The sequence below is a fragment of the Stegostoma tigrinum genome, chromosome 19, assembly GCF_030684315.1.
Source record: "Stegostoma tigrinum isolate sSteTig4 chromosome 19, sSteTig4.hap1, whole genome shotgun sequence".
Taxonomy (NCBI): Eukaryota; Metazoa; Chordata; class Chondrichthyes; order Orectolobiformes; family Stegostomatidae; genus Stegostoma; species Stegostoma tigrinum.
In genome coordinates, this window is record NC_081372.1 from 1,015,285 (window position 1) to 1,030,227 (window position 14,943).

The window sequence follows — 14,943 nt, forward strand, 5'->3', positions numbered from 1 at the left end:
GTGGTTGTAGATGGTAAGTATTCTGCCTGGAGGTCAGTGCTGAGTGGTGTCCCGCAGGGCTCTGTTCTTGGGCCTCTGCTCTTTGTAGTTTTTATAAATGACTTGGATGAGGAGGTTGAGGGGTGGGTTAGTATGTTTGCTGATGACACAAAGATTGGAGGTGCCGTTGATAGTATCGAGGGCTATTGCAGGCTTCAACGAGACATTGACAGAATGCAGAGTTGGGCTGAGAAATGGCAGATGGAGTTCAACCTGGATAAATGCGAAGTGATGCATTTTGGAAGGTTGAACTTAAATGCTGAATATAGGATTAAAGGCAGGATTCTCGGCAGTGTGGAGGAACAGCGGGATCTTGGTGTTCAAGCGCATAGCACCCTCAAAGTTGCCACCCAGGTGGATAAGGTTGTTAAGAAAGCATATGGTGTTTTGGCTTTCATTAACAGGCGGATCGAGTTTAAGAGCCGCGAGGTTATGCTGCAGCTCTACAAAACCCTGGTGAGACCACACTTGGAATATTGTGTCCAGTTCTGGTCCCCCTATTATAGTAAAGATGTGGAGGCTTTGGAGAGGGTGCAAAGGAGGTTTACCAGGATGCTGCCTGGACTGGAGGGCTTGTCTTACGAGGAGAGGTTGACTGAGCTCGGACTTTTCTCTCTGGAGAGGAGGAGGAAGAGAGGTGACCTGATCGAGGTGTACAAGGTAATGAGAGGCATGGATAGAGTCGATAGCCAGAGACTTTTCCGCAGGGCAGGATTGACTGCCACAAGGGGTCATAGTTTTAAGGTGTTAGGAGGAAGGTATAGAGGAGACATCAGAGGGAGGTTCTTCACCCAGAGAGTTGTGAGCGCATGGAATAGTTTACCAGTGGTAGTCGTGGAAGCGGAGTCATTAGTGACATTTAAGCGACCGCTGGACATGCACATGGACAGCAGTGAATTGAGGGGAATGTAGGTTAAGTTATTTTATTTTTGGATTAGGAACATTCCATGGGACAACATCGTGGGCCGAAGGGCCTGTACTGTGCTGTACTTTTCTACGTTCTAAGGCTAAGAGGTGACCTTATTGTGGTGTTCAAAATTATGAACAATTTTGATGGGGTAAAGAAAAATATTGTTTCCACCAGTTGCTCTGACAGCAACTAGGGGTCACAACTTCAAGATTGTCAGCAAGAGAGTTAGAAGTGAGATGAGGAGAAACTTCTTTGTCAGGGAATTGTTCGGATTTGGAATGCGCTGCCTGGGAGAGAGGTAGAGGTGGATTGCATAGGAGGTTTCAAAAGAGAGCTGGATATATATTTGAAAGTGATGAAGTTAGAGGGTTACGGACATATGGCTGGAGAGTGGGATTAGCTGGATGGTCCTTTCAAAACATAATAGATCAAATGACCTCCTTCATTACTGTAAAATTCAAAAATTTAAAAGCAGAAACACTGGAAGCACAAGACGACAGGCTAATTTTTCTTGTGTGATCCTTCATTAGATCTCTCTAATAGGACACTTCTCAATATCTACTTCTAGCGAGTGGACAGAGGAATTTGCAGGGGGATTGGGCAGTAGGTTGGGATTGTGGGGTGTTAGAGAGAGAGGGTATTGGGATAGGGGCATTGAGATTGGGGGAGGGGAACCAGGATAAGGAGTGAAATGGGGATTGGGATGAGGAAGAATTTGGGTGTTTGGGGCTTGGTAGGGGATGACTGGGATTGTTGGGGGAGTGGGATGTGGAACTCACATTGAAGCTCCTTGTGCTTGTGTAGAGCTTCTGTTAGGCATCTTCAATCTCGTTCTTTGTGCCTACCACCTTACCAAGACCCAAAGCCTAGAGCGAGGGATAAAATAAGCATCAACTGCATGTTGCCATCACTATTCCACCTCCCCTCACCCAGCCCTATCCCTCCTCTATCTCACCTCCTTGACCTGACATAACCCCTGTCCACCTTCCTCCCCAGAGATAGGAACTGCAGATGCTGGAGAATCTGAGATAATAAGGTGTAGAGCTAGACCTGAAACGTCAACTTTCTTGCTCCTCTGATGCTGCTTGGCCTGTTGGGTTCATCCAGTTCTACATCCTGTTATCTCATCTTCCTCTCCACCCTTCCCACTGACCAAACCCCACTACCACCCACCTGCATCCACCTATCACCATCACACCTACCTTACCCCCAGCCCCACCTCTTCTCCCTCTATTAATTTCTCAGCTCCCTTTCCACTCCCGATTTCTGAGGAAGGGTCCTGGCCCGAAATGTCAGCTTTCCTGTTCCTATGATGCTGCCTGACCAGCATCTGCAGTTCTTGCTACCTCTGAGCTGCATGTGTCTCTATATTGATCTGTACTGAAAGCTATTGGTAAGTATTGCTCTTTACTGATAGCTATTGATCAAATGTTCGCTGGTAAAGGGACAACTGACAAGTGGAAGAAAAAGTGTGATAATGTTGAGTTCAGAGGCATTACGTTCTTGTTAGAGCAAAGGGTAAGGCTGATAAGATTATGGAACAATGGATGAATAAAGATATTGAGGTTCTAGACAAAAATAAGAAAGAATCATATATTAGATATGGACAACTCGGATCAAATGTATCTCTTGAAGAGCACAGAGAGTGTAGAACATTCTTAAAAAAGGGAGATCAGGAAGGCAAAGAGGGGATAAGAGACAGCCTTGGCAGATAAGGTTATAGATAATTCAAAGAGATTCTGTGTGTACATTAACAGCAAAAGGGATACAAGAGAGAAAATAGGCACCATTAAAGATCAACAAGTTTGCCTGCATGTTGAACCTCTGGTGATGGGAGAGACACTAAATGAACATTTCAGCCAGTTTCTCCTGTGAAGAAAGAAATATGTTGAGTAAATTGAAAGGTTTCAAGAAAGATTTACAAGGATGTTGCCAGGGTTGGAGGGTGGGGCTGAATAGGCTGGGGCTGTTTTTCCTGGATGTTGAGGAATGAGCTTATAGAGGCTTATAAAATCATGAGAGGCATAGATAGGGTTGAATAGGCAAGCTCTTTTCCTCAGGTTTGGGAGTCTAAAATTACAGGGCATAGGTCAAAGGTGAGAAGGGATAGATGTAAAAGGGACCTAAGGGGCAACTTTTTTCACACAGAGGGAGGTGCGTGTATGGAATGAACAGTCAGAAGAAGTGGTGGAGGCTGGTACAATTACACCATTTAAATGGTATCTGGATGGGTATGTGAATAGGAAGGGTTTAGAGAGATATAACCAAATGCTGGCAAATGGGACCAGATTAATTTAGGATATCCAGTCAGCATGAACATGTTGGACCAAAGGGTCTGTTTCCATGCTGTACATCTCTATGACTCTATAAATGGAGGTTACAGAACTCACGGAAGGCAGTTAGCATTACAGAACAGGAGGTTCTGAACTTTTAGAAAACCTCTCCTGTTCTGTAATGTTAACTGAATATACGTCCAGCACTTGATCAAGTGTATCCCAGGATATTGTGGGAAGTCAAGGAAAAATTTGCAGGGCCCCAACAGAAACATTTGCATCATGTATAACCACAGGTAAGGTGCTAGAGGACTGGAGAATGACTAATATTGTGCCTTTATTTAAGAAAGGCTTTAAGGAGAAGGCTGGGAACTCTTGAAGTGTGAGTCTGATGCTAGTGGTGGGTAAGTTGTTGGAGGTGATCCTGAAAGATAGGGTCCATATGCATTTGGAGAGGAAACAAAAATAATCAGGATAGACAGCATGGCTTTGAGTGAGGGAAATCCTGTCTGACAGGCTTAATTAATTTTTTTTGTGGAAGTGGCCCGAAAGATTGAGGAGATCAGAGGGATAGATGTTATTTACATGGGTTTTAGTAAAGACTTTGAAAAGGTTCCACAAGATAGGCTAGTTAGTAAAGTTAGATCACATGGGATTCAGGGAGACCTTTCCAATTGGATACAAAATTGACTTGATAGTAGGCGACAGAGTGGTGGTGGTGGTGGAAGGTTGTGGACGTAAGGTCTGTGACCAGCGGTGTTCCACAAGGATCAGTACTGGGTCCACTTTTTTGTTTGTCATTTATATAAACGGTTTGGATGAGAATATAGAAGGCATGATTGGTAAGTTTGCAGTTGACATCTAAATTGGTGGCATAATGGACAGTGAAGAAGATTATCTATGATTTCAGAGATCTTGCTCAATTGGGTCAATGGGTTGAGGAGTGGCAGATGGAGTTTAATTTGGATGAATGTGAGGTATGGTATTTTAAAAACCAAACAAGGGTGGGGCCCTGCGCAGTGCTTCAATTAGACACCTACGAATTCAGGTACTTAATTCTTTGAAATTTGCATCACAGGTAGACAGAGTGGTCAAAAAGTCATTTTACACACTTGTTTTATCAAGGTTTACAATATCATGGGCATAGATAAAGTGAATCACAAAGGTCTTTTCCCTAGGGTGGGGGGAGTTCAAGGCTAGGGGACAAATTTTAAAGGTGAGAGGAGAAGGCTTTAAAAAGGACATGGGGCATTTTTTTTAAAGAGTGGTCTGTGTGAAACGAGCTTCCAGAGGAGGTGGTGGATGCCCGTACAGTTTACAACATTTAGATAAGTACCTGAATCGGAAAGGTTTGGAGGGAGATGGGCCAAATGCAGGAGAATGGAACTAAGACAAAGTGTGGGGCTGGATGGTCACAGGAGGCCAAGCAGCATCTCGGGAGCCCCAAAGCTGGTGCTTCGGGCCTGGACCCTTTTCTGATGAAGGGCCCAGGCCTGAAACGTCAGGCTTCCTGCTGTGTCCATCCAGCCCCACACCGCGTTATCCAATCCTGATCTATAGCGGTAGGTAGTGAACTATACCTATGCCGATACACAGCGGCCGGTACCGGGCCTCGCTCGGTCGGGACTGATGTACCGCTCTTGCCCGACTCTCCAGCAGCTGGATCCGGGGGTTCCTCCGGCCGGAAGCTCTCTGCGTCTGTTTGTTTCGGGGCGGAGCCGATTGCGAGGAAGCGGAAGCGCGGCGCACGTTGCTGGACGACTCCAGTGTGACCCTTGACCTGGGGCGATGGCGGTCCGAGCATCCTTCGAGAATAACAACGAGGTCGGCTGCTTCGCCAAACTCACCAACACTTACTGCCTGGTGGCGGTGGGCGGCTCCGAGAACTTCTACGGGTGAGTGCGGGGGTGAGGGAGGGAGAGAGAGCCCCCTCCCCCGGAGGGACGGGACCGGGGCCTGTGGCCGGCGAGGCCTCGGGTGTGGGTTTGAAGCCTGTTACAGGCGCACAGAGGGGCGGGGGTGCAGGGCCGATGAAGGACCATAGAGGGTACATTAACACGTGGAGGCAGGGCGTATTGAATAAGTATCTCCGCAGTCTTAGAGAAAGAGCAGGATGCGGCCCAGCCGTGGCGACATTGGAGGAAACTGCCTCCAGGTAGTCCGTTGGTGCTTAAAGTACCTCAGCCAGATCGATGTTCCCCTTCCCTCATCCCCCCCCCCCCCCCGTCTGGGTGTACATGGAATGGTCTGCCCCAGAAGGCAGTGGAGGCCAACTCTCTGGATACTTTCAAGAAAGAAACAGATAGAGCCCTTAAAGATAGTGGAATCAAGGGTTATGGGGATAAGGCAGGAACAGGATACTGATTGTGGATGATCAGCCATGATCATAATGAATGGTGGTGCTGGCTCGAAGGGCCAAATGGCCTACTCCTGCACCAATTGTCTGTTGTCTCTCGAATGATTTCTGCCAGGCCTTGCCAAGCCTTGAGCCTGTACTGACCACAATGATGAAATGTATGGGAATGGTCAACATGCCTAAGCCCTAGCGAGTTTTGAGAAGATTTGTAGCGAGGTTGAGTTTCTAGATGTGAGTTTGCTCGCTGAGCTGGAAGGTTAGTTTTCAGACGTTTCGTCACCATTCTAGGTTACATCATCAGTGAGCCTCCGATGAAGCGCTGGTGTTATGTCCCGCTTTCTGTTTCTGTTTAGGTTTCCTAAAGCCCAAATGCCTAAGCCCTGTGAGCTGTGCTGAACTTTTATGATGAAGAGTCTAGGCCTGAAACATCAGCTTCTGTGCTGCTAAGATGCTGCTTGGCCTGCTGTGTTCATCCAGCTCCACACTTTATCTCGGATTCTCCAGCATCTCCAGTTCCTATTATCTCTGAACTTTTACTTTGGCTAGTTGTAGCCCATCTTGAAGAAGAGAGTGGATGAACTTGATGTTTGTTTTGATTATGTTGAAAAACTATCCTAAATAAGTTACAGTCTCTCCAGCTCTGGTCAAGGCATCTGCTTCTCCCCTTAGTGATGGCACTCACGTGAATGCTCCTTCTCCCGGTTCCTGACTCTATTAAACTTAAGGTCACGGTACACATGGAAATTATTGATTGACTAGATGTCTCAGTTTTGGCAAAAGAAAGCACAGGAGCAAAAGTTCTTTTTACGTTTCAAAATATATGACCCACAAAAAGCCAATACCCGAAAAACACTTTTGTGATTAATGAAGTCACGGTTAACTTGTTTCCATCACATATTTTACAATGCCTTTCACTGTTTCCCAGATCTCAATCTCCGATTTAAATTTAGCAATTGATGCAGGGCAATTTACAAAAGTGACCGGCATGTTTTTCCTTGTATGGTAGCTGCCAGCAGCCTGAAGTTGGAGATCTTGCATTCAATTACAATGAGCTGAACAGCTTGCTTCTGTGAAAGTCTATGATTCAGCGATTTTTTTTTTTTTTTTATAAAGAAAATTTGTTAGCTCAGTGATTTCAAGTATTTGAAGCTCCGAGTTAGCTGAGTGTTCCTTTGACAGGCTTGAAACCGTGTTTTTTTTTCCTCTCTTTATTCCCTTGTGGGACATGGGCATCGCTAGCTGGGCCAGCATTTATTGGTACGTCCCTAATTACCGTTGAAAAGATGTGATGAGCTACTGTCTTGAACTACTAGAGTCCTGTGTACTGTCAGTAGACTGACAGTGCAACTAGGGAGGGAGTTTCAGGATTTTGATTGTGGCCCTGAAGGAATAGCAAGATATTTCCATTTCAGAATGGTGAGTGGCTTGTAGGGGAACTTGAAGATGGTGGTATTTCTAATTATCCGCTGCCCTTGTCCTTCCAGATGGAACTCATCGTGTGTTTGGAAGGTGCTGTCTAGAGATCTTTGAATTGCTGCAGTGCATTTCATAAACAGTACACACTGCTGCCACTGAGCATTGGTGGAGGGACTGGATGTAGTGTGAATAAAATGAACTGCTTTGTCCTGGCTGGCCGCACTCATCCTTGTGATTAGTGGGGAATATTCCATCAGACTGAACTTGTAGTTTGTAGATAGTTGACAGGGTTTAGGGAGTCAGGTGAATTACCAGTAATCCTGGTCTCTGGCCTACTGTTGGAGCTACTTTATTTATATGGTACGTCCTGAGTTGTTTGGAACAGTGACGATAACGTTGTTGAATGTCTGTGGCCAATTTTTAAGATTAATTCATGGGATGTGTAAGTGGCTGGCCGTCCAGCATTTATTGCCCATTTCCAACTGTCTCTTATTAGAAGTAATCATTGCTTGGCATTTGTGTGGCGTGAATGTTGCTTGCCACTTTTCAAATCAATCCTGGATACTATCCATTTCTTGTTGCATTTCAAATGGACTTCTTCAGTATCTGAGGAGTCATAAATGGTTTTGAACATTGTGCAATCATCAGTGAACATCTCCACCTCTGACCTTATTGACAGAAGGTCATCGAACCACCTGAAGAAGATTGGGGCAGGACACTCCCTGAGCAACTCATGCAGAGATGTCCTGAAGCTGAGATGACTGACTTCCAACAACCACAACTGTCTTCCTATATGCCAGATAATACTCCAGCTAGCAGAGAGTTTTCTCCCGATCCCCACTCATTTCCAACTTTGCTAGGAGCCTTTGTCACACTCAATCAAATGCGGATTTGATGTCAAGAGGCTTTACATTCACCTCACATCTGGAATTCAGCTCTTTTGCCCATGTTTGAACCAAGGCTGTAATGAAGTCAGGAGCTGAGTGTCCCTGGCAGAACCAAATCTCGGCATCACTGAGAAGGTTCATGTTGACCTACTTGATTGTACTGTTGATAACATGATGGTCGAGAGTAGACTAGAATGGTAATTAGGTGGTTTGGACTTGCTATGTTCTTTGTGTGGAGGACGTACCTGAGCAATTTTTCACATTGTTGGGTGCATGCCAGTGTTGTACCTAATACTAGAACAGCTTGGCTAGGGGAGCAGCACATTCTGGAGCATAGGTCTTTAGTATGATTGCAGGAATGTTGGCAGGGCCCATAGCCTTTGTATTGTTCAGTGCCTCCAATTGTTAATTGATCTCACATGGAGTGAAACAAATTGGCGGAAGACTGTTCTGTGATGCTGGAGGACCACTGGAGGAGGTATTCCAGAATACATTAGGAAATGGCCCTGGAAATATTGGCTGCATTGGCGATCATCCTCCAAAATTCTACAGGCTCTGGAGCTGTTTTTTATTCACTTGAGGGTGTTACTTGCTGGATCAACATTTTATTACCCATCCCTAGTTGCCCAGAGGGCAGCCAAAAGTCAACTCTTGATTGTGGGCCTGGAGCCTCACTCAGGCCAGACCAGGTAAGGACAGCAGGTTCTTTCCTGAGCCACACTATTGAAACAGATCAATTCCTATAGACTGAATATTAACACATATATCTCAACAATTTGAGAGAGGGAAGGAACAGAATTCAAGACAAGTTAGCCTAGCACCAGAAGTGAAGAAAATACTCAAGTCTTATAAAAGCCAAAAGTCACATGATGCCAGGTTATAGTCCAACAGGTTTAGACCATAAGACATAGGAGTGGAAGTAAGGCCATTCAGTCCATCAAGTCCACTCTGCCATTTAAATCATGGCTGATGGGCATTTCATCTCCACTTCCCTGCACTCTCCCCGTAGCCCTTGATTCCTTTTGAGATCAAGAATTTGTCGATCTCTGCCTTGAAGGCATCCAGTGTCCTGGCCTCCACTGTACTCTGTGGCAATGAATTCCACAAGCCCACCACTCTCTGGCTGAAGAAGTCGTCTCATTTCAGTTTTAAATTTACCCCTCTAATTTTAAGGCTGTGCCCATGGGTCCTAGTCTCCCCGCCTAACGGAAACAACTTCCTAGCGTCCACCCCTTCTAAGCCATAAAGTTTGTTTGAAATCAGAGCTGCTTTGTCATTTGTCACCTACACTCCAAAAGCTTCTGATTTCAAATGAACCTGTTGGACTGTAAGAGCTAATAGGAACTGCAGATGCTGGAGAATCCAAGGATAACAAGGTGTAGAGCTGGATGAACACAGCAGGCCAAGCAGCATCCATCCCCAAACGCATCCCAAAATCAGCCCAGCTTGTCCCCGCCTCCCTAACCTGTTCTTCCTCTCACCTATCCCCTCCTCCCACCTCAAGCTGCACCCCCATTTCCTACCTCCTAACCTCATCCTGCCCCCTTGACTTGTCCTACCTCCCTGGACTGACCTATCTCTTCCCTACCTCCCCACCTACACTCACCTTTTTCTGGCTCCATCCCCGCCTCTTTGACCTGTCTGTCTCCTCTCCACCTATCTTCTCCTCCATCCATCTTCAATCTGCCTCCCCCTCTCTCCCTATTTATTTCAGAACTCCCTTCCCTTCCATTTCTGATGAAGGGTCTAGACCTGAAATGTCAGCCTTCCTGCAGTTAGGCTATAATCTGGTTTTGTGTGATTTTTTTTTTATCCACCCCAATGCAGTGTTGGCACCTCCACATTATAAAAGCCACAATAAAAGAACACGCGGAAAATATAAACGGATTAGACAAAGGCAGTGTGGGAATATGATAGGGAAATCGGGTTAACTGATTGAATGGAGACACCTAAGAATGGAATTTGTAGAGTAGATAGGGAGAAACTGTTGATGTGGTGTATTTGGATTTTGAGAAGGCTTTTGACAAGATCCCACTTGAGGCTAATGGGCAAAGTTAAAGCACCAGGGTGGGTGTGATATTCTGGCATGGATTGAGAATTCATTGACAAAATTGACCCAGAAGAAGAATAATTGTTCTTTTTCCAGGTGGTGAGTAATTGTGTACCACAGGGTTCAGTGTTTAGGCCCCAGCCATTCACTACATAATGACTTGAATGTGGGAACCAAATGTGATATTTCCAAGTTTGCTGATGAAACACGCCCTGGTGGGTGGGATTCTGAATTGTTAGCAGGATGCAAGAAGACTTCAAGTGATTTCGACAAGTAGTGATGATTCTGTGAACTGGCCTTCTGTTTTGAGTTTCAATGTCAAAGGTGGCTCAGTGGAGTTGAGGCATAGATAAGCCATGATTGACTGAGCATATAGCCTATTCGGCTTGAATGGCGTCCTCCTGCTTGTCATTCTTTAACAGTCTGAGCTGAGTTTGACCCCACGGAACAGAAGGTAAATCAAGACCTGATCTTTGTCATCAGAATTCATTGGAATTGTACATGTCCTGCCCTTTTGCAGCAGAGGCTGAGTGGAGTGTGAATTACTTCTGCTTCTTAAGACTGGTAGATAAACTGTGTGACTCTGTTCTTCTTTCCTCCAGCACTTGTTTCTGGACTCCCTAATTTTAAAAATATTTACCAAACAGTAGTATATTTGAGCAAGCTTCATTATCTAATGGCAGTATACTGTAGAGTCTGCCTGTGACCTATAGTGGTGACTCAGTGGTGCAGTGTGAGTCATCAGTAATCTGACTGCTCAGCCAGTCCAAACATTGCAGTCCTATTGCACATTGTATTGTTAATCTGGCAGATTCCATTTTATCCACCTGTTATTGCTGCTTGTGTCAGGATAACACCCCCAAATAGTGGATTTGTAGATGCTCATTTTCCTATTGGCACGGTGGCTCAGTGGTTAGCACTGCAGTCTCACAGCACCAGGGACCTGGGTTCAAATCCACCCTTGGACGACTGCCTGTGTGGAGTTTGCACACTCTCCCTGTGTCTGTGTGAGTTTCCTCCAGGTGCTCCATTTTCCTCCCACAGTCCAAAAATGTGCAGGTTAGGTGGATTGGCCATGCTAAATTGCCCGTAGTATTCAGGGGTGTGAGGGTTATAGGGGGATGGGTTTGGGTGGCATATATCAAGGGGCGGTATGGACTTGTTGGGCCAAAGGGCCTGTTTCCACACTGTAGGGAATCTAATCTAATTTAATCTATTCTGTTCAAACACAGGGCATTGCAGCTACAGAGAGAGGGCTCTGTGATTCGTATTTTCATAGATGGCTTGCTAAAACTGAGATTCCTGATTATTGGTGGGAGTTTTGCATGAACAGTAAACTGATTCTGGTGGAAAAAGCAGAACTGGGCAGAGAGCACATTCTCAAGTGGAAGATTGTGACCAACATGTCTTCAGGAGTTCTGTGCTTAACCTCTACTTCATCCTCTGCAGATGATCTGTATTTGGGAATGGAGGAAAGGCAAAACTGTGGGTTATGGCATTAGCTTGTGCATTGTGAGCATGTATGGGGCAGACAGGTGAAACTACAGTCAACACAATTGTTGCAGCTGACTCGGGTGGTGTACTGAAAATTGAGCCACACCGTTCTTAGAGTTGACACAATATGAAATTTTGAGTAACTATTAATTTGCCCTCATTTTACCTCACTGTCCCATTGAACTTACAGGAATGTGCACACAAGGATTTTTCATCAACAAAACAAATCATTATTTCACGGATTTGCTACAGTATGGAAGCAGGTCATTCAGCCTAATGAGTCCATACCAACCCTCCATAGTATTCCTTCCCTGTAACCCTGCATTTCCCATGGCCAATCCATGTAACCACATCTTTGGACTGTGGGAGAAAACCGGAGCACCCAGAGGGAAACCACACAAACGCCAGGAGAATGTGCAAACTCCACACAGTCACTTGACGGTGGAGCCCGATCTGCGTCTCTGGCACTGAGGTAGCAGTGCTAGCCACTGAGCCACCATGCTGCCGCCATTTATTGTAATCAAACTTCTTAATGAATGGCGGGAAAGAAAAATGAATTGCTAACCAGTAACTCAATAACTCTATCCCTTCTTGAATTCCCGAGCATATACAAACAAGGTGTGCGAAGAGACAGGGTGCAAGTATTACGCATTGGGGTTCACGGGGTGAAGCGAGAGATGCACAGGTCTAGCACTACTTTGGATCGCAGCCCCCCCGATTTAGCTGTCGTCTTTCACCTCCGTTCAGTTTGAGAACATGAGATTGGCGGTACGTTGATTCAATATCTTTCATTCACTAGTTAAAGATTTACCCATTCGGTATCTTGGAAAGTGGTTTTCACTTTTACCTGTTAACAAGGGAATTTGTAGAGAGTAGTTTATGGGGAAATGGTGAGTGGCAACAGCTACCAGGAGATTTTCTGTGCTGTAAATGTGTGTGTGTTTCAGATCTTCATCTGTACAAACAATGGCTTTTCCTGATTTGCTCACTTAGAGTTATAGAGCTGTACAGCCCAGAACCAGACCTTTGGTCAAACTTGACCAAGCTGACCAAAGATCCTAAATTAATCTAGTCCCATCTGCCAGAGTTGGTCCATATCCCTCAATCCCTCCTATTCATATACCCACCCAGATGCCCTCCTATTCATATACCCACCCAGATGCCCTTTAAATGTTATAATTGTATCAGCGTCCATTACATCCTCTGGCAGCTCATTCCATACATGCACCACCCTCTGAAAAAGCTGCTGTTTGGTCTCTTTCAAATCTTTTCCCCCCTCACCTTAAACCTATGCCCTCTAATTTTGGACTTCCCTACCCTAGGGTAACAACCTTGGCTATTCACCCTTTCCATGCCCCTCATGCTTTTATAAACTTCTATAAGGTTACTTACCAGCCTCTGAAGCTCCAGGGAAAATAGTCCTAGCCTATTCAGCCTCACCCTACTGCTCAAACCCTCCAAACCTGGCAACTTCCAGCTGTTGCCACATTCTCAGGATCCAGTCAAGAGATGGTTACTATGCAGAGCTTGCAGTCCAATTGAAAACTGATCAAAGGACTTCCCTGAAGATGTGCACAGACTACAGTTGTCCATAACATCTACCCAACGTCCACAAAATCATTATCTTTTCCATTTTGCACATTCCAAAAATAGTAGTCTTTACATGCTTGCACTCTTGGGAGACGCAAAACACCATTTTAAAAAATGCCTTTCACCCCAAGGTTTTTGATGCAGATGACAGTGTGTGATATTTGGTCCATTCATTCTCAAACTTCTCATACAACTTTTGTGCAGCCTTTATTATCTTTGTCTTTAAATCCTTAACTACTTCCATCATTTTTGTGGATGATGTTTTTGCTATCTCACACTGTTTACATCGCTGGCAATGAGTCCTTGTATTAGTTGTATCAGTAAACACCATCTGAACAATATCACAGTGCAAGTTTTAAACTTTTCAATGAACACTCATGACTAATGAAACATTAAACCAAATAAATCATACAGCCATGCCAGACATTGGCTCTTCAACATTTTGAAGTCTGTGATAATCCCAGAATCTCCTTTTCCCACAATGGAGTTTTTCCGCTGACATTGTTTGAGTTTCTAAGAAGTGTGAAGAGGATGCAGAGAGTTGGTGATTTTTAGACAAGTTGAGTGAGTGGACAAAAGCACGGTGATGGAGAAATAATGTGGTTAATGTGAAGTATAATGAGGTTATTGACTTTTTGGTTGCCTTTAAGCTTCTTAACTTTACAATGTAGTCATGAAGCTGAGATGTAAGAACTTTGTCAGGCTTCCTCAAGTTTCGACAAGAAAGAATGAGGCGGGAGGGACTGAAGAGAGAGAGAAACTTGCCTTTGCGACAAGCTTTAGAGGTTGCTTCTTTCTAGCGCTTGAGGTTTTTGAAACAGAAGTCAAGACCTTTAGATAGTTGCTAAGGCAAAAACACCAGCGCACCAGGCTTTCCACCAATTAATGGCAATAAATCCTAATTCTTATCCTCCTCGAAGCTTTACCAATTTTCTGAAATCTCTCAACTTTCTCTAATCTGCATATAGCTATATTAAACCTGGCCTTTTTCCTTGACAAACCCTTTTAATTCTGGATAACACAATGTGGAGCTGGAGGAACACAGCAGGCCACGCAGCATTAGAGGAGTAGGAAAGCTGGCATTTCGGGGTTGGCACCCTTCATTTTCTGAAGAAGGGTCCCAACCCCAAACGTCAGCTTTCCTGCTCATCTGATGCTGCCTGGCCTGTGTTATCTCTGACTCCAACGAACCTTGTTTAATCCTAGTTGGCTCAGCACTAGCTTTTTGAGGCAGTTAAGAGTTGGCAATAAATGCCGGTCACCGTCCATTTCAACTCCAAATCCCACTCTCCCTTGACGTGTCCGTCCTCAGCCTCCTCCAGTATCGCAGTGACCAGGAACTCACATTTGAAGAACAATGCCTTATCTTCCACCTGGGCACCCTACAGCACGGAGGACTGGGCATTGAGTTCTCCAATTTCAAATAATCTTCCCACCCATTGCCTGGCTTCCCTTCCAGCCCCCACCTCCTCCCTTCCATTCCACCTTCTGACCCTCCCTCCCAGCTGCCGACCGGATTCATCCCTCGCATCGACCAACCACCACCATTCCTCCTCTACTCCTTCCCCACTCCCCCTTTATCTGCAGCTCACCCTACCCCACATCCAGCCCTGAAGGAGGGAAATACCCAAAACGTTGACGGCTCCTTTCCTCCCAATGCTGCCTGGTTTTCTGTAATCTTCCAGCCTCCTGTTTGTCTACCATTTACATCCCCCCTCCCCCCAAAGCTCATGGCCTTTTCTTTATTCTTTGGGGTGAGAGTGTTGCCAGGGTCAGCATTTGTTTGCTGTTCCCTATTGTCCTTGAGTTGGGTGGCTTCCAAAGCAGTTTCAGAGGGTAGTTAATAATCAACCACATTGCTTTGTGCCTGGAGACGTGTAGGCCAGAACAGGTAAGTGTAAAGACAGTTTGTTTTTAAATTCTGTATT

At 45.2% G+C, this 14,943-nt stretch overlaps 1 protein-coding gene across 1 annotated transcript in view; it reads left to right on the forward strand.

Annotated features, from left to right (window-relative positions):
• The first annotated feature begins 4,953 nt into the window (after positions 1 to 4,953).
• Positions 4,954 to 14,943, forward strand: part of eif6 (eukaryotic translation initiation factor 6) — a 61,109-nt gene continuing 51,119 nt past the window's right edge. The window contains exon 1 of the mRNA XM_059652670.1: positions 4,954 to 5,117. Within this exon, the coding sequence (XP_059508653.1) occupies positions 5,011 to 5,117 (107 nt within the window). The 5' untranslated portion in view covers positions 4,954 to 5,010. The remainder of the gene's footprint in view (positions 5,118 to 14,943) is intronic.